The sequence below is a fragment of the Heptranchias perlo genome, chromosome 10, assembly GCF_035084215.1.
Source record: "Heptranchias perlo isolate sHepPer1 chromosome 10, sHepPer1.hap1, whole genome shotgun sequence".
NCBI lineage: Eukaryota > Metazoa > Chordata > Chondrichthyes > Hexanchiformes > Hexanchidae > Heptranchias > Heptranchias perlo.
In genome coordinates, this window is record NC_090334.1 from 1,441,511 (window position 1) to 1,465,880 (window position 24,370).

The following is a 24,370-nucleotide window of genomic DNA, read 5'->3' on the forward strand; positions in this document are numbered from 1 at the left end:
GGGGCGAGGCCATGAAGGGATTTGAAAACAAGGGTGAGAATGTTAAAATCGAGGCGTTGCTGGAGCCCAGGGGTGATGGTGAACGGGACTTGGTGCGAGTTAGGATTCGGGTAGCAAAGTTTTGGATGAGCTCAAGATCATTGAGGATGGAAGAACATTTATGGCCCAATCACAGCAGCTAAACACAGCCATTCACAGCTCTCCAAACTGTCTGCAGGTGACTTCCAGCAGCCCTGCCTTTTTTCTTCATTTTCTTACAGTTTAATCATAGAATCATAGAAAATTTACAGCACAGAAAGGAGGCCATTCTGCCCATCGTGTATGTGCCGGCTGAGAAACGAGCCACCCAGAATAATCCCACTTTCCCGCATTTGGTCCATAGCCCTGCAGGTCACGGCTCTTCAGGTACACATCCAGGTATTTTTTAAATGAGTTGAGGGTTTCTGCCTCTACCACCCTTTCAGGCAGTGAGTTCCAGACCCTCACCACCCTCTGGTAGAAGGATTAGAGCGGAAATTAGGAAAAAAATTTTCACCCAATCACTTTAAATCTATGCCCCCTGGTTATTGACCCCTCCGCTAAGGGAACTAGGCCCTTCCTATTCACTCTATCTAGGCCCCTCACAATTTTGTACACCTCAATCAAATCTCCCCTCAGCCTCCTCTGTTCCAAGGAAAACAACCCCAGCCTATCCAATCTTTCCTCACAGCTAAAATTCTCCAGTCCTGGCAACATCCTCGTAAATCTCCTCTGCACCCTCTCCAGTGCAATTACATCCTTCCTGTAATGTGGTGACCAGAACTGTACGCAGTACTCAAGCTGTGGCCTAACCAATGTTTTATTCAGTTCTAGCATAACATCCCTGCTTTTATATTCTATGCCTCAGCTAATAAAGGAAAGTATCCCGTATGCCTTCTTAACCACCTTATCCACCTGCCCTGCTACCTTCAGGGATCTGTGGTCATGCACTCCAAGGTCCCTCACTTCCTCTACACCTCTCAGTATCCTCCCATTTATTGTGTATTCCCTTCCCTTGTTTGCTCTCCCCAAATGTATGACCACTTTTCAACCCATCTGACCAGTCCATTGATATCTTCCTGCAGTTTACAGCTTTGCTCCTCACTATCAACCACACGGCCTATCTTTGTGCCATCTGCAATACATCCCTGCACGCCAGTACTTTGACAGGTAATAAATTTATCGATTTTATTCTAATCCTAATAATTTATCAACACCACGACAGGCAATGCTTCTCTGATCCTTCCTCTCTCAATCTGCCAAAGCTCCAACCAATCCCTCCTCTATGCTGATCCTCCTCCCTGGATCCACATTCTGTGGAGATTGAGACTCATCGCACTGCTCTCCACACCCCTACCGTCCTCTCCAAGCTCATCACTTCGAGCCCTCTCTGTTCAACTCCTGATCACACAGTTACCTTTCCTGCCGCAATACTGGTTGATGCTGCTAATGACCTGAGTCTCCTCTGTCTCCCCTCCCCACCATCAGCAGCCCTCTGCTGGTTGAATGGTGATCTAACCGGGATGTTTAAATGTATTCATTAGTAGATAGAGAGAAACTATTACCTCTGATGGGGAACCCAGAATAAGGGGGCACAATCTTAAAATTAGAGCTAGGTCATTCAGGAGTGAAATCAGGAAGGGGAGTGGAAATCTGGAACTCTCTCCCCCAAAAGGCTGTGGATGCTGGGGGTCAATTGAAATTTTCAAGACTGAGATCGACAGTTTTTTGTTGGGTGAGGGTATCAGGGATATGGAGTTGAGGTACAGATCGGCCATGATCTAATTGAATGGCTGAACAAACTCATGAAAGGCACTATATAAATGCAAGTCTTTTATCTCGGATACACCTCCACCGTAGAGAGACTCAGCTGATCCCCCCCACCTACACTCAAGGAGGAGAGGAAAGGAAGACAAATACTCACTTGGGAAGTAGTGGTATTGAAGGATATGGAGAGAGGACAAGAAATTGGGCTGAAAGGGATAGAGTTTGCGCAGATAACCAATGGCAGGGCAGGCTTGATTGGACGAATGGGCAACTCCCCCAAAACAAAAAAATATTAAGGGGCTAATTTTAACCTAACCCTTCCAGCAGGAGATGGACAGGATTGGATCAGCTTTACACAACATTAATGGATAGTAAAACGAGCAGACGATCCGGGAGGGTTAGGTTAAAATGAACTCCTAAATATAAAAGTGCCTTCAAATAAATAAGGTGTTAGGACAATCACTATGGTAATGGCTACAATCAGACTCTTAGTTCCGGAATCACCCAGAACACACCAAGCCAATCACAATCTCTTACCTAATCTAGGCTCAGGCCTAGTCTTTTCTACCTTGATTTCTTTAACACACATTTGAAGAAAAAAATGACATTCCAAAGATATCGTGTACCTCCTCGCAGATCAGCGGATGCAGCAAGATAAGCAAAATTGTCCAGGCTTATGACGTCGATGATGGGACTCGCCACACGAGTGTAATCCTGGAGGGTTGGGGAGAGGAAATGGGTGCAGTCAGCATTAGAGAACTACATTCAAATAACAGGGGAAAGGAAAATATTTACAGGGTCTTTCCGATACCAACTATCACAAGAAAGAACTTGCAGTCACAGAGTGTTTTATCACATCCTCATGATGTCCCAAAGTACTTTACAATCAATAGATTCATTTCTAACACAAAGCAAAGAGAGGGCATGAAAAAATATTAGCTAATAAGATTAAAGAAAACCCAAAGATGTTTCATCAGCACATTAAGAACAAGAGGATAGCTAAGGAAAAGGTGGGACCTATCAGGGATGATAAGGGTAACTTGTGTGTAGAAGCAGAGGATGTGGGTAGGGTTTTAAATGAATATTTTGTCTCCTTATTCACAAAGGGATGATCGGGACGTAGTAGTTAAAGAGGAGAGGTGTGAAATATTGGATAAGGTAAACATAACAAGAGAGGAAGTACTAGAGGGACTGGAATCCTTGAAAGTTGATAAGTCACCAGGGCCAGATGGATTGTTTCCTAGGCTATTGAAGGAAGCCAGGGAGGAAATAGCGGATGCTCTGAGGATCATTTTCCAATCCTCACTCGATACAGGGGAGGTACCGGAGGACTGGAAGACTGCAAACGTAGTGCCATTGTTTAAAAAGGGTACGAGGGAAAGGCCAAACAATTATAGGCCGGTCAGTCTTACCTCGGTGGTGGGCAAACTATTAGAATCAATTCTGAGAGATAGGATAAACTGTCACTTGGAAAGGCATGGTTTAATCAGGGATAGTCAGCATGGATTTGTTCAGGGAAGGTCATGCCTTACAAATCTGATTAAATTCTTTGAGGAAGTGATAAGGAGGATTGATGAGGGTAGTGTAGTGGATGTTGTCTACATGGATTTTAGTAAGGCATTTGACAAAGTCCCACATGGCAGACTGGTCAGAAAGGTAAAAGCCCATGGGATACAGGGAAATGTGGTGAATTGGATCCAAAATTGGCTCAGTAACAGGAAACAAAGGGTAAAAGTCGATGGATGTCTTTGCGAATGGAAATCCGTTTCCAGTGGTGTGCCACAGGGCTCAGTGCTGGGTCCCTTGCTGTTTGTTGTATATATTAATGATTTGGACTTGAATGTAGGGGGCATGATTGGCAAATTTGCAGACAACACAAAAATTGGCCGTGTAGTTGATAGTGAAGAGGATAGCTGTCGACTCCAAGAAGATATCAATGGATTGGTGGAGTGGGCGGAAAAGTGGCAAATGGAGTTCAACCTGGAGAAGTGTGAGGTAATGCACTTAGGGAGGGCAAACAGTAAAAGGGAATACGCAGTAAACGGGAATATATTGAGAGGGGCAGAGGAAGTGAGAGACCTTGGAGTGCATGTGCACAGGTCCCTGAAGGTGGCAGTACAGGTAAATAAGGTTGTGAAGAAGGCATACGGAATGCTCTCCGTTATTAGCGGAGGTATAGAATACAAAAGCAGGGATGTACTGATGGAACTGTATAAAACGCTGGTAAGGCCACAGCTGGAGTATTGTGCGCAGTTCTGGTCACCACATTACAGGAAGGACGTAATTGCTGTGGAGAGAGTGCAGAGAAGATTTACAAGAATGTTGCCAGGGCTTGAAAATTGCAGCTACGAGGAGAGATTGGATAGGTTGGGGTTATTTTCCTTGGAGCAGAGGAGGCTGAGGGGAGACTTGATTGAGGTGTACAAAATTATGAGGGGCCCAGATAGAGTAGACAGGAAGTACCTGTTTCTCCTAGCGGAGAGTTCAAGAACTAGAAGACATAGATTTAAGCTGATTGGCAGAAGGATTAGAGGGGGCATGAGGAAAAACTTTTTTACCCAGAGGGCGGTGGGTGTATGGAATTCGCTGCCCGAGCTGGTGGTAGAGGCAGGGACCCTCAACTCTTAAAAAGTACCTGGACCTGCACCTAAAGTGCTGTAAGCTGCAGGACTACAGACCGGGTGCTGGAAGGTGGGATTAGAATGGGCACCTGGTTGTTCTTCGAGCCGGCGCGGACATGATAGGCCGAATGGCCCCCTTCTGTGCTGTATCTTTTCTATGGTTCTATGATTCTAACCTCTTGCTCTTCCTCGAATAATGCCACAGGATCTTTTACATATACCCGAGCAGGCAGACAGAACACACTGCCTCAGTACTGTACTACTCAGTACTGTATTGCCATGGCTCAGTTGGCATCACTCTCCCCTTTGAGTCAGAAGGTCATGGGTTCAAGTTCTACTTCAGAGACTTGAGCACATAATCCGGGCTGACACTCCAGGGCTGCACCGAGGGAGAGGCTCGTCTTTCGGATAAGACTTTAAACCGTTGTCCATCTGAGAGAGCAGAAGGGATGTGAAAGATCTCGTGGCACTATTTCGGAGAGCAGGGGAGTTCTCCCCAGTATCCTGGCCAATATTCATCCCTCAACCAACATCACTAAAAACAGATTATCTGGTCATTATCACATTGCTGTTTGTGGGATCTTGCTGTGCGCAATTTGGCTGCCGCGTTTCCTACATTACAACAGTGACCATGGCTGTAAAGCACTTTGGAATGTCCTGAGGTCGTGAAAGGCGCTAGATAAATGCAAGACTTTCTTCTTCTTCCATCTTGGAGTCACCTTAACCCTAGAGACTCAGCTTACCTCTCTACCTACCCCCAAGCAGGAGAGGAGAGGAAAGGAAGTCAAAGAGGGAGGGAATGCAGGGAGAAAGAGATCTACAATCAGAAAACATTTCTGCTCTGGGCTGACTTTAGTCACCTGAAAGCTGTTGGGTTTGTCGGTATCAAAAAAACAATGGTGAGAAACACTGGCCTGCACCTCTCCCTGGTATCGTCACTTAACCAGAATAGTAACATTGGGACTGAATACTCTTCAACTCGGCTCCCTGCCCCATTTTGAGAGACAGAAGCTTGAAGGATTGATGCAAATCATGGAAGCAACAAGGTACATTACACAGGATGGTCCAAATGAGTTTGGGCTGTCTCGATCCGGTCCCTAGTGAGCATGTGTCCTTGGCGCTAAACCACTTAGAGTTTGGCCCAAAGTCAAATTGAATTGGCAATCTCACTCACAAGGATGTCGGAGGTGGGGAACGGGAAAAAATGTCCCATTAGTGGAGTAAGGGAGCTCTACTGGAACTGGGCAGAGGCAAACTGTTTGAGTCAGACTAGTGGTAGCCTCCCAAACCCATGACCTCCACCATCCAGGACAAAGGCAGCAGGTGCATGGGAACAAAACCACCTCCAAGTTCCCCTCCAAGTCACACACCACCCTGCCTTGGAAATATATCGTCGTTCCTTCATCATCGCCGGGTCAAAATCCTGGAACTCCCTACTTAACAGCACTGTGGGAGAACCTTCACCACACGGACTGCAGCGGTTCAAGAAGGCGGCTCACCACCACCTTCTCAAGGGCAATTAGGGTTGGGCAATGAATGCTGGCCTCGCCCGAGAATGGTTCATTCCCCACCACTGACAGCCCTCACCCTGACAAGCACACAAGTGTTTACCCTCTAACCTCATCCCCTAGGCACCAGCCTTGAACTGCTAATACCATTTCAGTAGAGAACATCTTACAGAGGCTTACCTCGTTAACCCTCTGCAAGAGTGGTTGCAGCCAGTCCTTGTTTACCTCGCAATGACTGTCGAGGAACGACAGGACCTCTGCGGTAGCAGCGTCAGCTCCCTTCACCCGCGAGCGAATTAACCCTACAAAGAGAGAAGCCTTTTACACTAAAATAACAACAACAAAAACTTGCATTTATATAGCGCCTTTAACGTAGTAAAACATCCCAAGGCGCTTCACAGGAGTGAAACCAAACAGAATTTGACATCGAGCCACATAAGGAGACATTAGGACAAGAGACAGGTTTTAAGGAGTGTCTTAAAGGAGGAGAGAGAGGTAGAGAGGCGGAGAGGTTTAGGGAGGGAACTCCAGAGCTTAGGGCCTAGGCAGCTGAAGGCACGGCCGCCAATGGTGGAGTGAAGAAAATTGGGGATGCACAAGAGGCCAGAATTGGAGGAGCGCAGAGATCTCGGAGGATTGTAGGAGGTTAGAGATAGAGGGGGCGAGGCCATGGATGGATTCAGAGGCTTGCCTGTCGACTGCCCCCGTTAATCCACGGTAATTCAGACGCGACCCCTGGGCGAAGAGACCGCCTTTAGAAATGGCATCGTGTTTGGGCAATGATGTTCTGTGCCCATGGGGCTGGGGCTATTCAGTTCGATTCTCGACAGCGCCGTTTGTCCTGATCTTGGCAATCGGCCGTGCAAAGATAGGGTGTCTCCCATCGGAATAGGGAAAACTGCACTGAATGTGATCCGGGACCAGATTCTGCACAGCAGGCAGTGCTGGGAATAGGCTGTCTGTACATAGGACCTCTATTACCATTTTAGGTCGGAACTGGTTGTAGTTTGAGCCATGCTCACGCCAACCCGGACCACTGGTCACTGAACCCAAGAGGTCAGTGTCCAATAATTTCCATGGGCCCTGGATAATAATAGCCGTGGGATCTTTTATATCCACCTGAGGGGTCAGACGGGGCCTCGGTTTAATGTCTCATCCGAAAGATAGCACCTCCGACATTGCAGCACTCCTTCAGTACTGCACTGGGAGTGTCAGCCTGGATTATGTGCTCAGGTCTCTGGTGTGGGGCTTGAACCCATGACGTTCTGACTCAGAGGAACATAGGAACAGGAGTAGGCCATTCAGCCCCTCGAGCCTGTTCTGCCATTCAATAAATCATGGCTGATTTGTACCTCAACTCCATTTACCCGCCTTGGTTACGTAACCCTTAACTAACAAAAATCTATCAACCTCAGTTTTGACATTTTCGATTGTCCTCCAGCCTCAACATCTTTTTGGGGGAGAGAGTTCCAGATTTCCACTCCCCTTTGTGTGAAGAAATGCTTCCTGACATCACCCCTGAATGGCCCAGCTCTAATTTTAAGGTTATGCCCCCTTGTTCTGGACTCCCCCACCAGAGGAAATAGTTTCTCTCTATCTACCCAATCAAATCCTTTAATCATCTTAAACACCTCAATTAGATCACCCCTTAATCTTCTATACTCGAGTGAATACAAGCCTAATCCATGCAACCTGCCCTCATAATTTAACCCTTTTAGTCCCGCTATCATTCTGGTGAATCTGTGCTGCTCCCCCTCCAAGGCCAATCTATCCTTCCTGAGGTGCGGTGCCCAGAACTGAACACAGTATCTCCAGATGGGGTCTCGCCAGAGCTCTGTACAGCTGGAATATAACATCCGCCCCTTTGTATTCCAGCCCCTTTGAGATAAAGGCCAACATTCCATTAGCCTTTTAAATTATTTTTTGTACCTGTCCACTAGTTTTTTAGTGATTTCTGTACTCGGACCCCTAAATCTCTCTGCTCACCCACAGTTCCTAGCTTCTCGCCATTTAGAAAATACTCTGATCTATCTTTCTTAGGTCCAAAGTAGGTGACCTCACACTTTCCCACATTAAACTCCATCTGCCCCAGTTTTGCCCACTCACTCAATCTATCAATGTCCCTTTACAACTTTCTGCTCCCATCAACACTATTTACTGTGCCACCTAACTTCGTGTCATCAGCAAACTTGAATATACATCTCTCTATTCCTTCATCTCAGTCATTTATCAATATAGTGAAACGCTGTGGCCCCAGTACAAACCCCTGGGGAACAGCACTGGTCACATCCTGCTAATTTGAGTCCATACCCATTATCCCTACTTTCTGTCTCCGAACCAATTCCCTATCCAAGCCAAGAGGTTGCCTCCAATTCCACGTGCTCTCATGACTCAGATGTGAGAGTGCTACCACTGAGCCACGGCTGGCAGATGGTAAAGACGATTAAACGGGGACTACACTTGAACCAACTGGTCATGTGACTAGCAAAGTTTTATTCTGTCATAAGCTTTGAACTGAAGGAGGAGAATGGAAAAAAAAACCTCTCCGATCCTGACTTACCTTCCCGCCTCGTGTTCCTCAAGCACTTCACTTTGCGCATCTTTGTTAAGAGCTCGCAGTCCTCAGCTGAAAGGTAAACGAGGACAGGCTAATGTTTGCGGGATGAACTGTGTGCTTCAAAAACAATGCAAATGCCATCTAGTTTTTAACACTGGCTGTTATTCTCTCCCTCTTATACGTTCATACAAATATTTGAGAAATGTTATCAGTATTGCCACTCTACCTCTCTCTCTCCTCCTTTAAAACCTACCTCTTTGACCAAGCTTTTGGTCACCTGTCCTGATATTTCCTTACATGGCTCAGTGTCAATTTTTGTCTTATAATCGCTCTTGTGAAGCACCTTGGGACATTTTACTATGTTAAAGGCCCTATATAAAAGCAAGTTACTGTTGTTATTTGTCAACAGATTCTGTGAATTCTTGTGCTAATTTTTGAGCCATTACTTGATGTATATGAAAGAGTATTGATGTAAAATCTCTACACATATTGCTTCAAGTCACAAGCAAGACCTATAAACAGTCATTTGGGTTTACAGTTCTAATGCTTAAATTATTCTAGGATTCACTAAATTCCAATATTGAACGCTAAAGGAATAGGTTTATTCAGATTTGAAGCAACTCTGCCTACAGCAGGTCCCGCTAGCTTGCAGACTGCCTGACTTGTCCAGTGTGAATCTGACCACCCATCCAATTGCAACAATAGCAACTTGCATTTATATAGCGCCTTTATTGTAGCAAATCATCCCAAGGCGCTTCACAGAAGCGACTGTCAAACAAAATTTGACACCGAGCCAAATAAGGAGATATTAAGACACTTGACCAAAAGCTTGGTCAACGAGGCAGGTTTTAAGGAGCGTCATAAAGGAGGAGAGAGAGGTAGAGAGGCGGAGGGGTTTAGGGAACCTAGGGCCTAGGTAGCTGAAGGCACAGCCACCAATGGTGGAGTGATTAAAATCGGGGATGCGCAAAAGGCCAGAATTGGAGGAGCGCAGAGATCTGGGAGGGTTGTAGGGCTGGAGGAGGTTACAGAGATAGGGAGGGGGGAGGCCATGGAGGGATTTGAAAGCGAGGATGAGAATTTTAAATTGCAGCATTGACATACCACATACTGCTGTCAAGGGAATGTCTCTAAATAATATGCTTCAATCAATGGATCACAGTGGGCGAATTATTATTATTGGATCAGATGCTTTGGGTGATCTCTCCGACCACTGCTTGGAGTCCATTTCTCCTCCATGAAGCATTTTGAGACTCTTCTACATTAAATTCAACCTTAAAGTCAACATGATGCCATTTAAAGAAAAAAGATAAATGTATCCAGTGTCTTTCACGACCTCAGGATGTCCCAAGGTGCTTTATAGCCAATGAAGTATAGTCAAATGTAGGAAATGCAGCAGCCAATTTGCAAGGTCCCACAAACAGCAATGTGATAATGACCAGGTAATCAGTTTTAGTGATGTTAGTTGAGGGATAAATATTGGCCAGGACACCGGGGGAGAGCTCCTCTGCTCTTCTTTGAATAGTGCCATGGGATATTTTACGTCCATGAGAGGGCAGTTTAACATCTCATCCGAAAGGTGCCACCTCTGACAGTGCAGCACTCCATCAGTACTGACACTGGGAATGTCAGCCTAGATTATGTGCTCAAGTCTCTGGAGTGGGACTCAGAGGAGAGGGTGAGACTCACTGAGCCACATGAAAAGAAAAACCAGAACCTATACCCCAATCTTTAAGATCGAACTCTGTGCTTTACATTAAGTCTGTGCCTCATTTTGTGTTGGAATTGGTTTTTAAGCCTATGAGTTTTCATACACAGCACGACTACTTCAAGCTGTGATTTCACCCCCATCAACCACACTGTGTATCTCCTCCCCTCCTCCTGCCGTCCAGGTTTAGAACCCACAAAAGATAACACCCCAAAGAAGCTTTGATGACCACACTATAGTTCATTCATGCCCTCTTTTCTTTTTTTAAGTGGCCCGGTTTGATAACGGAATATTTACTCACGGTCGCTGCTGAAGTCATCCACAAGAATGATTTCCTGGATTAGATTGGGGGGACTGCGGTTCAGGATGCTGAAAGAAGCAAGAGACAAGAGAGGATTAGAAGCTGTAACTCATTACCAGCGGGCGCCAGAAACGTAAACCCCCGAGACAGCTCATCCGTCTCCCTCAACTCCTGCCAGTTGGGAAGCAGACATTTTGCTGTGAACTCCACTTAACCCACGGCCTGGCTACCAGCTTTGTATCATTAAATCATACAGGAATGGAGGAGGCCATTTGGCCCATCGTGCCTGTGCCAGCTGTTTGAAAGAGCTATCCAATTAGTCCCATTCTCCTGCTCTTTCCCCAGAGCCCTGCAAATATTTTCTTTTGAAGTATTTATCCAATTCCCTTTTGAAAGCCAAGACTGAATCTGCCTCCACCACCCTTTCAGGCAGCGCATTCCAGATCCAGTGGGGTGCCGCAGGGATCAGTGCTTGGGCCTCAGCTATTTACAATCTATATCAATGACTTAGATGAAGGGACTGTGTGTAATGTAACCAAGTTTGCTGACGATACAAAGCTAGGTGGGGAAGTAAGCTGTGAGGAGGACACAAAGAGCCTGCAAAGGGATATAGACAGGTTAAGTGAGTGGGCAAGAAGGTGGCTGATGGAGTATAATGTGGGGAAATGTGAAATTATCCACTTTGGTAGGAAGAATAGAAAAGCAGCATATTTTTTTAAAAGGTGAGAGACTAAGAAAGGTTGGTATTCAGACGGATTTGGGTGTCGTTGTACACGAATCACAGAAAGTTGACATGCAGGTACAGCAAGCAATTAGGAAGGCAAATGGTATGTTGATCTTTATTACAAGGGGGTTGGAGTATAAGAGTAAGGAAATCTTGCTGCAATTATATAGGGCTCTGGTGAGACCTCACCTGGAGTACTGTGTAGAGTTTTGGTCTCCTTACCTAAGGAAGGATATACTTGCCTTAGGAGGGGGTGCAACAAAGGTTCACTAGATTGATTCCTGGGATGAGAGGGTTGTCCTGTGAGGAGAGATTGAGTAGAATGGGCCTATACTCTCTGGAGTTTAGAAGAATGAGAGGTGATCTCATTGAAACATATAAAATTCTTAGAGGGCTTAACAGGGTAGATGCTGAGAGGCTGTTCCCCCTGGCTGGAGAGTATAGAACTAGGGGGCAGAGTCTGAAGGTAAGAAGTCGGCCATTTAGGACCGAGATAAGAAAAAATGTCTTCACTCAGAGGGTTGTGAATCTTTGGAATTCTCAGCCCCAGAGGGCTGGGGATGCTCAGTCGTTGAATATATTCAAGACCGAGATCGATGGATATTTGGACACTAAGGGAGTCAGGGGATACGGGGGGAAAGTGGAGTTGAGGTAGAAGATCAGCCATGATCTTATTGAATGGTGGAGCAGGCTCGAGGGGCCCTTTGGCCTACTGATGCTTCTGTTTCTATGTCCTTATCAGAAGAACTCATTGCGTAAGAACATTTCTTCTCATTTCTCCCCCCGGTTCTTTTGCCAATCACCTTAAATCTGTGTCCTCTGGTTACCGACCCTCCTGCCAATGGAAACAGTTTCTCCTTAGTTACTCTTTCAAAACCCTTCATGATTTTTAACACTTCTATCAAATCTCCTCTTAACCTTCTCTGCTGTAAGGAGAACAACCCCAGCTTCTCCAGTCTCTCCACATAACTGAAGTCCCTCATCCCTGGTACCATTCTAGTAAATCTCTTCTGCACCCTCTCTAAGGCCTTCACATCCTTCCTAAAGTGTGGTGCCCAGAATTGGACACAATTCGCCAGCTGGGGCCGAACCAGTAAACATGACAAAGCTGAGAGAAAAATGGAGAAACGGTGAATGAAGAGAGAATGCTAGTGGGTCAGTCAGCATCTGAAAGGGAAAGATGATTGGTTAGCCTTTCAGCTGTGACATTTGATCAACAACAACAACATGCCTTTATATAGCACCTTTAACATAGTAAAAAGTTCCAAGGCATTTCACAGGAGCGATTATCAAACAGAAATTGACACCAAGCCAAAGAAGGTGACCAAAAGCTTGGTCATAGAGTTAAGGAGCGTCTTAGAGAGAGGTGGAGTGGTTTAGGGATGGAATTATGGATTGAGACACGTGGCTGTAGGCCAGCAATGCAAGACATCTCCAAGGTTGAAAAAAGTGCCAGAGAAAGTGAGATGAATCAAGAAGTAAAGGTTAGGTGTCACTAAACTTGGGTTTTAAACCCCAGCAGATTGTAGGAGGAGGGGAAGATAGAAGACGGTGATGAGGTGAGGAGATGCACAGTTTTGAGGTCCTGGGAAAGAATGAGTTAAGGAGCAGGAAACAGTGAGATGGACAGAGTGGGACCATGGGGAAAAAATTAGGATGGTATATTTGGAGTTTTGGAGGATCAAGGTCAGAAAGATAAGAGAAGCAATGACTATAGTTGTTTGATAAAATGGAGACGGGTAAGGCTGTGATAGAGAGGATAGAGCTGAGAGAGGAACCTATTATTAGGTGCTTTTACAGTCTTGCAAAACTACTCTTTTTACACTGACATGGCCCCTTTAACTACACCAATCGACTCATTGACACATACCCCATCAAATGAGCCCAGCATTCACTGAATCTGGGGTTAATTAAATTACATAGAATTTACAGCACAGAAACAGGCCATTTGGCCCAAATAGTCCATGCTGGTGTTTATGCTCCACACGAGCCTCCTCCCACCCTACCTCATCAACACTATCACCATATCCTTCTATTCCTTTCTCCCTCATGTGTTTATCTTGCTTACCCTTAAATGCATCGATGCTATTTGCCTCAACCACTCCATGTAGGAGTGAGTTCCACATTCTCACCACTCTCTGGGTAAAGAAGTTTCTCCTGAGTTTCCTATTGGATTTATTAGTGACTGTCTTATATTTATGATCACTAGTTTCGGACTATCCCAAAGTGGAAACATCTTCTCTACGTCTACCCTACCAAACCCCTTCATAATTTTAAAGGCCTCTATCAGGTCACCCCTCAGCCTTCTTTTTTTTTAAAAAAAGAGCCCCAGCCTGTTCAGCCTTTCCTGATAGGTATAACCTCTCAGTTCTGGTATCATCCTTGTAAATCCTTTTTGCACCTTCTCCAGTGCCTCCATATCCTTATTTTAAGAGGCAGTCCAGTCTGAGGCAAGAGAACATGCTTTCTGGCAAACTTCAGGATGAACTGGACGAAAGTCAGAACATGAAAACCCTCCGTCAGTGCAGATCCGTTAAAGGAAAATTCTATGATGTTCTTGAGCAGATACTGATTGCCAAGCACTAACTGACTTTACACATCCAGTTATACTGCTTATTGTAAAAGATGCTGCAAAAAAGGAAATAAACTCCAGAGACAAACCTTTAAACCCCATCATATTTAAGAGTATGGTAGTGTAGTGGTTATGTTACTGGACTAGTAATGAGAGTTCAAATTTCATCATGGCAGTTTGAGAATTTGTATTCAACTTGCATTTATATAGGGCCTTTAACATAGTAATACCTCGTTCTAATGTCTCATATAAAAGGCAGCACCTCTGACAGTGCAGCACTCCCTCAGTGCTGCCCTGGGAGTGTCGGCCTGGATTATGTGCTCAAGTCTCTGCAGTGAGACTTGAACCCACAATCTTCTGACTCAGAGGTGAGAGTGCTACCTACTGAGCCAATCTTAACACAGACTAGGACTAGAACCTGGGACCTCCCTGGTCTCTGAGGCTCAACTCCTCGCTGGCTAAACTCAGAGTTTTCGGGGGGGGGGGATGGGTGCTATCTTTCAATCTTTTGGGAGGTGGAGTAACTGTATATATAATTTGCATAGTAGTGACTTAAGGATGCACTGGTGGTATTGCAATCTGTGTGTGCAAACAAAATAAAAGTTTCTGGAATTTGATGCCCCTGAAGAGGTGCTTTGCTCATTATGCAAATATTCCCATCAGACCTTTCTGCCTCCGCCACAACAGCTCGTGCTCACTTATACATCTCCAACCAAACTTCTAAACTCATTAAACGTTAGAAAGCAGAAGTGACTGTAAAATTTAATTATTGGCATCGGCATCTCCACATCTTAATTATTGGAAGCAGCTCCTGGAACGAGTGGGAACATTTTTACTCGACACTCCATAAAACCTTGTAGAATTTTTACCCAGATCATTCGGCAGTGTGTTCAAAGGCTGGCGTTAATAAAGAAAGATGTCTTTGGTTGCCGGTTCAGGCTAATGAATACCAGCTTTTAGCTGTTGGATGAAAGAAGGGTTCTATCAGAGCGAGTTTCTGTTCTCCATAGGGGAGAGTGCTGGACACATGACTAGTTTAAAAAACCTCTCTTAACAATGGGGAGAAGTTTCTTTTTTTTTAAATGCTGAAGCTTTGAGAGCTCGTCGTTACTGCTCGAGTTTTGAATGCCCACCTCCGTAAACTTGAGCTCATCCAGAACTCTGCTGCCCGTATCCTAACTCCCACCAAATCCCGTTCACCCATCACCCCTGGGCTCGCTGACCTACAGTGGCTTCCGGTTCAATTTAAAATGATCATCCTTATGTTCAAATCCCTCCATGGCCTCCCCCCTCCCTATCTCTGTAACCTCCTCCAGCCCTACAACCCTCCGCGATCTCTGCGCTCCTCCAATTCTGGCCTCTTGTACATCCCCGATTTTAATCGCTCCACCATTGGCGGCCGTGCCTTCAGCTGCCTGGGCCCTAAGCTCTGGAATTCCCTCCCTAAACCTCTCCGCCTCTCTCCCCTCCTTTAAGACACTCCTTAAAACCTACTTCTTTGACCAAGCTTTTGGTCACCTGTTGTAATATCTCCTTATGTGGCTCGGAGTCAATTTTTGTCTGATTATGCTCCCCTGAAATGCCTCGGGACATTTTACTACATAAATGCAAGTAGTTGTTGTTGTCCCTTGGACGTGTGAAGAATTTCTTCATGCGGAAGAGGGTCTCTAGGACATATACCAATCAATGTTTAAGCTCTACTGAGAACTGCAAGGAATACCTAGCAGAGTGATCATCCTCTCGAGAATCCTTCACAATGTGACCCTTCCCATGGCCAACTCAACATGTGGTCCAAGGAGAGAGCTGAGTAAATGTCCCATGACCAAAGTGCGGTGGAAGATGCTCAGAGCTATGATAGAGTTTGCTCTATTTAAGAAAGACAGACTTCCATTCCTATGGCACCTTACACATCCTCAGGATGTCCCAAAGCGCTTTACAGCCAGTCAACGAAGTTCTATTGAAATCACTGTTGTAATGTAGGGAAAAGCGGCAACCAATTTGTGCACAGCAAGGTCCCACAAACAGTAATGTGATAATGACCAGGTAATCTGTTTTAGGTTTGAGGAATATTGGCCAGGACACTGGGGAGAACTCCCCTGCTCTTCTTTAAATAGTGCCATTGGATCATTTACATCCACCTGAGAGGGTAGATGGGGCCCCAGTTTAAAGTCTCATCCTGAAGACGGTACCTCTGACAGTGCAGCACTCCCTTGGTACTGTACTGGGAGTGTCAGCCTGGATTGTGGGTTCACGTCTCTGGAATGGGGCTTGAACGAGTGACCTTCTGATTCAGAGGAGAGAGTGCTACCCACTGAGCCACGCACGACACCTTGTCATTATAAACCTTTGGAAGGAAGATCTTGCCTTTATATAGTGTCTTTCACTACCTCAGGATGTGTCGGAGGAGTGGGCAGTGCAGGTAGGAATGGTTGGGTGGAGAGAATTACACAGATAGAGCAGAGGAGTTCACTAAGAGATTTGAAGAGGCAGACGATAATCTGGAAGTTGATTTGCTAGATCTACAAGGTGTCATTGGAGCTCGAGAGGGACAGGGTGATGGGTGTGTTGGTACGTTGTCGATAGCCACTGACGCGATCCACTCACCTTTTCACCGTGCGGAGTAGTGTGGAGCGAGCCTCGTTGTGGAACGTTATGATGACACTGGTCGCTGACAGGTCCTTGTTGTACTGGATAGAGGAGCACCTGAGAAACACAGAGTGTGGGCAGTTAGAAAGGGGAATTTGAGAGGTGAAATATAGGAACTGGAGTAGGTCATTCAGCCCCTCGAGCCTGCTCCCCCTTTCAATTAGATTGTTGCTGATCTGTACTACTGGATAATCCTTATCCTTTTAGTAACAGATTAGTGAAAGATAGAGACAGTAATATGTCTGACAATTAACAATATTTATTATTGAATCAAAACATTCATCTTAAGAAAGCTTGTGAATTTAAAATAAAATTGCTGGACTATAACTTGGTGTTGTAAAATTGTTTACAATCTTAAGACTACATAGAGAGCAGTATATGCAGTCCTACGTCTAGAAACTCACGTGTAAGGAATTCCCCGGGAATCATGAGCGATTGCCTGTCCACAGTAGCTCTCCTTGAAGGTAGCCAAAGCTCCTAACTGATTTTTGCTTTGTACCTCCCTTTACACCATGTTAAAAACAATCATACATTGTCCAATTCTTGCTGAGTTTAACTTTGTTGGGCAGTTTATGACCCTTAGGTCACCCAACAGATTGCTGATCACACAAAACCAGAGGGGCCTTATCATTATCAATATCCCATTCCATTGTTAGTTATCTCAGCAACCTTTGCTTCTTACCTTTACTCTTCCTGAACTATGACTTCACTCAGTGTCATTGTGATCGAAAGGCAGGATCTGTAAGCATACAGTTTAAACCAATTCTGCCTGTATTAACTGTTCTGTCTTTTCATTCTGGCCTGGACTTGTGGCGTAACTATTTACAGCCGTTTGAGTTGCCTAACCATGTATTAAAAACCATGTAAAAACATATCTATATTCCCTCATGTATCCCAATCCCATTTTCCTGCCTTTAATCCATATCCCTTACTACCCTTCCCCAACAAAAAAATCTATCGACATAAAATAGAGACGCACCAATGTATGTGCCAATCCTGCCCGCTACAATCTCTGCCCATTCAGACACGGGCTTTGTGTGCAAATTGGCTGCCACGTTTCCTACATTACAACACTTCAAAAGTACTTCATTCATTGTAAGGCGCTTTGGGACGTCCTGAGGTTGTGTGAAAGGCTCTATATAAATGCAAGTCTTTCTTTTTTCTTTCAATGAACTGACACTTGTTCTCTTAAGCATGAAATGAATGAGAATAGTATACTGCAGGAATAAATAATACCATATTTGACACTACCCATGCTGCTCTCTCATCTTCAAAAAGTAGAAGAACACTAATCTGTCAGATCATAGCATTCAGGCTAATCCCAATTGTTGAAGTTATTTATAAGAAAAATGATTACACAGAAGCAAAAGAATACAGTAAGGAACTAGCAAGGCAAAGTTATAAAACAGCAGTGAATTAAGCAGCCCAGAAGAATGTGAATGTTTTCATTGCAGTGCATTTCTTACACATCTGCAAGCCTTTTGGAGAACGCTGACTTTTGCAAAGTTCCTGCTGTGATGCTTCTACACGTGTGAGACAATACTTCGACCCCAGACCCCCGCATGGAGTACGACTATAATCTTCAACACCACCCAAAACTAAAAATTACAGGAGTGACGGCTGTACATATTCGCCCATCAATAGGCTGCTGGATGTAGGAAATATCAATCAAACTGTGCAGAGACACAACGCTGCAGTTGTTGCATTAAATAACCAGAGTGAATATTGACATCACTGTCAGCCAATGAGTTGGAGGTGGGGCGGGACTTGTGGTTTTAATTTACAAATCATGACCAAAACTACAGCAACCAGAGTCTCAAGTACAGCAGGGTGATTTCTCCAGCAAAATGCAGTGAGTGGAGGATAGTTACAGAATACAAAATCATGCGCATAAAATCAATCCCAGTTACTTAGAGCAACAACTACAACAATTTGCATTTATATAGCGCCTTTAACATAGTGAAACGTCCCAAGGCCCTTCACAGGAGCGATTATCAGACAAAATTTGACACCGAGCCACATAAGGAGATATTAGGACAGGTAACTAAAAGCTTGGTCAAAGAGGTAGGTTTTAAGGAGGAGAGAGAGGTAGAGAGGTTTAGGGAGGGAATTCCAGAGCTTAGGGCCTAGGCAGCTGAAGGCACGGCCGCCAATGGTGGAGCGATTAAAATCGGGGATGCGCAAGAGGCCAGAATTGGAGGAGCGCAGAGATCTCGGAGGGTTGTAGGGCTGGAGGAGATTACAGAGATAGGGAGGGGGGAGGGCTGGAGGAGGTTACAGAGATAGGGAGGGGGGAGGGCTGGAGGAGGTTACAGAGATAGGGAGGGGGGAGGCCATGGAGGGATTTGAAGCGTGGTCTCCAGATGACGTGATTAACAGGGGAATTACCCAATTATCTCCATTCTGGCCTGGGCTTGTGGCGTTACTATTTACTGCCGTTTGAGTTGCCTAATTAAAGTTTTGCACATAATTAATCTGATTAGCACACACTGGCTAATGTGCAGATCAAAGGCCCTTGCCTCTGTGTTGCAGAAACCTTGGCACCTGTCCTCCATTTTCAAAGTGAGTAGGGAAAAACAGTTACCATCTCAACTCTGGTTAGTTCAAAAGCACGTATCTGAACTCATTAAAACGAAACTTGCTTGAGGCAGAATTCTGCATCTATCAGAAAGTTGCCAACACCACCACCGTGAGCTTTTCCATTAAACTCGCCAGCCATCCATGACCTCTCTCAATAAGGTCGTCAATTAGTGCTGAATTATGGGCTGTCTGATGTTGGGTATTGGTAACGACTGGGCTCTAGGCTGAGGCTGTCCTCAGTTCCAAGCTACATCAGACAGGGATGAGGTGAGGAATAGTTGATGCTTCTGGGTAGCAGGAATTACTGATTCAGCCACTACCCAAAATGAGACATTCGTGTCGTTCTGAGAAAGTTGCAAACAACTCTCCAATGGACCAGACACCACCTAGTTGTAAGATACTGCTGAGTATTACTGCACTGTCACATGTAGCTTCAGGAAGCCTCTCGATTTGGGCATCCTATTTGACCCTGAGCTGAGATTCTGATCCTATATCCATTCCATCACCAAGACCGCCTACTTCCACCTCCGTAACATCGCCCATCTCCACCCCTGCCTCAGCCCATCCGCTGCTGAAAGCCCCATCTATGCTTTTGTTGCCTCCAGACTCGACTATTCCAATGTTCTCCTGGCCAGCCTTCCATCTTCCACCCTCCATAAACACAAGCTCATCCAAAACTCATATCCTAACTCACTCCAAGACTCGTTCACCCATCACCCCTGAGCTTGCTGACCTACATTGGCTCCTGGTCCAGCAACACCTCGAATTTAAACTCCTCACTCTTAAGTTCAAATCCCTCCATGGCCTCACCCCTCCCGATCTCTGTATCCTCCTACAGCCCTACAACCCTCCGAGATCTCTGCACTCCTCCAATTCTGGCCTCTTGTGCATCCCCCACTTCCTTCGCCCCACCATTGGTGGCCGTGCCTTCAGCTGCCTAGACCCTAAGCTCTGGAATTCCCTCCCTAAACCTCTCCACCTCTCTCTCCTCCTTTAAGATGCTCTTTGACCAAGCTTTTAGTCACCTGTCCTAATATCTCCTTATATGGCTCAGTGTCAATTTTTGTCTGATAATCGCTCCTGTGAAGCGCCTTGGGACGTTTTACTACGTTAAAGGTGCTATATAAATGCAAGTTATTGTTATCTTTTTGATGGGGTGTGCTGGCCAAAATATCAGAACCATCTGTGATTTACAACGGTCTTAGATTGACTTGGAGTCTCCAGGAAGTAAAGATTAATCTCCTGGACTGTCTTACCAGCAACTCGGGTGAAAAGTTTTGGGGCATTAAAAAAAATTGTATTGTTTATTAGTTACAATGGAGATGGGGAAAAATACTGTTTGATTGGACGATTGTTGACTGTCAGTCAGGTAACGAAGCGTCTGTTCGCTTTCCAATTGGCCATGGAAAGGCAGGGCACCGCGAGGATGGACATGTCGGGTGACCAATGGCGCGAGTCTGGGGGCGGGTCCGTAAGAGGTGGGAGGTCAAGTTATAGAACCGCCTGGAATACCTCCAACTGGAGTTGGCCCTGAGCTTGTGTGGAATTTGAGACTCCCGTTGTGCAGCTGGTTTACAGGAAGACAAGCTACATATTACAAAGCTAAATGCAGGACAGTGACTCAGCCTGAACGTTCTCCCCAACTCTGGGCTCCTAGTTAAAGCAGCTTTTGTCGTCTTGCTCATCTTTCCAGCTCCCGTTCCTTTTTGCATTTCTCTCTCCAGCCTTTCAATTTCTTCTGTTTCTCGCCCTCTTTTTTTTCCTCTCTCTCTCCCTTCATAGAATGATAGAGAGGTTACAGCAGGGAAGGAGGCCATTCGGCCCATCAAGACCATGCCGGCGGCTCTGTGCAAGAGCAATCCAGCTAGTCCCACTCCCCCGCCCTTTCCCCATAGCCCTGCAATTTTTTTCCTTTCAAGTACTTATCCAGTTCCCTTTTTGAAGGCCATGATTGAATCTGCCTCCACCACCCCCTCGGGCAGTGCATTCCAGATTAGAACCACTCGCTGTGTAAAAAAGTTTTTCCTCCTGTCACCTTTGGTTCTTTTGCCAATCACCTTCAATCTATGTCCTCTGGTTCTTGACCCTTCCGCCAATGGGAACAGTTTCTCTCTGTCTACTCTGTCTAGACCCTTCATGATTTTGAATACCTCTATCAAATCTCCTCACAACCGTGTCTGTTCCAAGGAGAACAACCCTAGCTTCTCCAGTCTATCCACGTAACTAAAGCCCCTCATCCCTGGAATCATTCTAGTAAATCTTTTCTGCACCCTCTCTAAGGCCTTCACATCTTTCCTAAAGTGTGGTGCCCAGAACTGGACACAATACTCCAATTGTGGCCGAATCAGTGTTTTATAAAGGTTCATCATGACTTCCATACTTTTGCACTCTATGCCTCTATTTATAAAGCCCAGGATCCCGTATGCTTTCTTAACCGCTTTCTCAACCTGCCCTGCCACCTTCAACGATTTGTGCACATTTACCCCCAGATCTCTCTGTTCCTGTACCCCTTTTAGAGTTGTGCCCTTTAGTTTATATTGCCGCTCCTTGTTCTTCCTACCAAAATGTACCATTTCGCATTTTTCTGCGTTAAATTTCATCTGCCAAGTGTCCGTCCATTCCACCAGCCTGTCTATATCCTCTTGAAGTCTATCACTATCCTCCTCACTGTTCACCCCACTTCCAAGTTTTGTGTCATCTGCAAATTTGGAAATTGTGCCCTGTACACCCAAGTCCAATCCAAGTCATTAAAACATATCAAGAAAAGCAGTGGTCCCAGCACCGACCCCTGGGGAACACCACTGTACACCTCCCTCCAGTCCGAAAAACAACCGTTCACCACTACTCTCTGTTTCCTATTATTTGGCCAATTCTGTATCCATGCTGCTACTGCCCCCTTTTATTCCATGGGCTTCAATTTTGATGATAAGCCTACCATGCAGCACTTTATCAAACACCTTTTGGAAGTCCATATACACATCAACTGCATTGCCCTCATCAACCCTCTCTGTACCTCATCAAAAAACTCAATTAGGGTAGTTAAACACGATTTGCCTTTAACAAATCCGTGCCGGCTTTCCTTAATTAATCCACACTTGTCCAAGTGACTGCAATTTTGTCCCAGATTATCATTTCTAAAAGTTTCCCCACCACTGAGGTTAAACTGACTGCCCTATAGTTGCTGGGTTTATCCTTACACCCTTTTTTGAACAAGGGTGTAACATTTGCAATTCTCCAGTCCTCTGGTACCACCCCCCGTATCTCAGGATGTTTGGAAGATTATGGCCAGTACCTCCGCAATTTCCATCCTTACTTCCCGCAGCAACCTAGGATGTATCCCATCAGACCGGGTGACTTATCTACTTGAAAGGCTAGCTGTACTTAAAGTACCTCCTCTTTATCCATTTTCCATCCAGTATCTCAACTACATCTTCCTTTACTGAGACTCTGGCAGCATCTTCTTCCTTGGTAAAGACAGATGCAAAGTACTCATTTCGTACCTCAGCCATCACCCCTACCTCCACAAGTAGATCTCCTTTTTGGTCTCTAATCGGCCCCACCCCTCCTCTTACTACCCGTTTACTATTTACATGCCTGTAGAAGACTTTTGGATTCCCTTTTATGTTGGCCGCCAATCTATTCTCACACATACTCTTTGCCCCTCTTATTTCCTTTTTCGATTCCCCTCTGAACTTTCTATATTCTGCCTGGTTCTCACTTGTATTATCAACCTGACAACCTTCCTTCCCCCTTTTTCTCTCTCTCTCTCCTCACTCTGTCATATGGATTCTGACGAAGTATCTGTAAAGCCTATTCGGAGAAACTCATCACACACAAAGTGACCTCTGACCCCCCAGTCTAGACTTGGCAATGTCTTGCAGACATTTTGTATTCCCATTGTCAACAAAGTTTTCTCTCTCAGGTCAGAAAGTGAGACCCATGTAAACATTGCTCTCATTGCCCTGCCCATATCCCCCAGTACTGGAATGTACAGCTGTCGGTAAAATGGGAATGATCTTTAACACACTTTGCAAAGTACACTTCAACAAATAAGTGACAGCTAGCAGGAATTTAAGAAATACCATGTAGAATATTCGTGGAAAGTCACTGTTTACAGTGCAGGATATTTGAGTTCATTCAGAATCAAATCAGAACTTCCAGCACAAATAACCAAGGGAAAACGCCGCCCCCTTTTGGCCCACCGCTGTCTACACAGCAAGATCCCACAAACATCAATTCGATTAATGACCAGATAATCTGTGTTCATAGAATGGAACAGCACAGAAGGAGGCCATTCGGCCCGTCAAGCCTGTGCTGGCTCTATGCAAGAGCAATCCAGCTAGTCCCACTTCCCTGCTCTTTCCCCGTAGCCCTGCAAATGTTTTCCTTTCAAGTACTTATCCAGTTCCCTTTTGAAGGCCATGATTGAATCTGCCTCCACCACCCCCTCGGGCAGTGCATTCCGGATCATAACCACTCGCTGTGTAAAAAATTTTTTCCTCATGTCACCTTTGTTTCTTTTGCCAATCACCTTAAATCTTTGTTTTCTGGTTCTCAACCCCTTTGCCAATGGGAACAGTTTCTCTCTATCTACTCTGTCCGGACCCTTCATGATTTTGAATACCTCTATCAAATCTCCTCGCAACCGTCTCTGTTCTAAAAACAACCCCAGTTTCTCCAGTCTATCCACATAACTGAAGTCCCTCATCCCTGGAACCATTCTAGTAAATCCTTTCTGCACCCTCTCCAAGACCTTCACATCCTTCCTAAAGTGTGGTGCCCAGAACTGGACACCACACACCATTAGTGACTGAACCAGTGTTTTATAAAAGTTCATCAAGACTTCGATAATTTTGTACTCTATGCCTCTATTTATAAAGCCCAGGATCCCATATGCTTCTTTAACCACTTTCTCAACCTGTCCTGCCACCTTCAATGACCTGTGCAGATATACCCCCAGATCTCTCTGTTCCTGCACCCCCTTTAGAATTGTACCATTTTGTTTATATTGCCTCTCCTCGTTCTTCCGACCAAAATGTATCACTTCGCACTTCTCTGCGTTAAATTTAATCTGCCAAGTGTCCGCCCATTCCACCAGCCTATCTGTGTCCTCTTGAAGTCTATTACTATCCTCCTCACTGTTCATTACACTTCCAAGTTTTGTGTCATCTGCAAATTTGGAAATTGTGTCCTGTACACCCAAGTCCAAGTCATTAATATATATCAAGAAAAGCAGTGGTTCCAGAACTGACCCCTGGGGAACACCACTGTACATCTCCCTCCAGTCCGAAAAACAACCGTTCACCACTACTCTCTGTTTCCTGTCACTTAGTCAATTTCCTATCCATGCTGCCTCTTCCCCTTTTAT

At 45.3% G+C, this 24,370-nt stretch overlaps 1 protein-coding gene across 1 annotated transcript in view; it reads right to left on the reverse strand.

The window, feature by feature from the left end:
• The window catches only part of galnt16 (UDP-N-acetyl-alpha-D-galactosamine:polypeptide N-acetylgalactosaminyltransferase 16), a 119,395-nt gene that overhangs the window by 17,168 nt on the left and 77,857 nt on the right, over nucleotides 1-24,370 (reverse strand). Inside the window, exons 3-7 of the mRNA XM_067991104.1 lie at nucleotides 16,381-16,479; nucleotides 10,481-10,548; nucleotides 8,475-8,540; nucleotides 6,095-6,216; nucleotides 2,412-2,499 (exon numbers count right to left, since the gene is read on the reverse strand). Of these exons, the coding sequence (XP_067847205.1) occupies nucleotides 2,412-2,499; nucleotides 6,095-6,216; nucleotides 8,475-8,540; nucleotides 10,481-10,548; nucleotides 16,381-16,479 (443 nt within the window). The remainder of the gene's footprint in view (nucleotides 1-2,411; nucleotides 2,500-6,094; nucleotides 6,217-8,474; nucleotides 8,541-10,480; nucleotides 10,549-16,380; nucleotides 16,480-24,370) is intronic.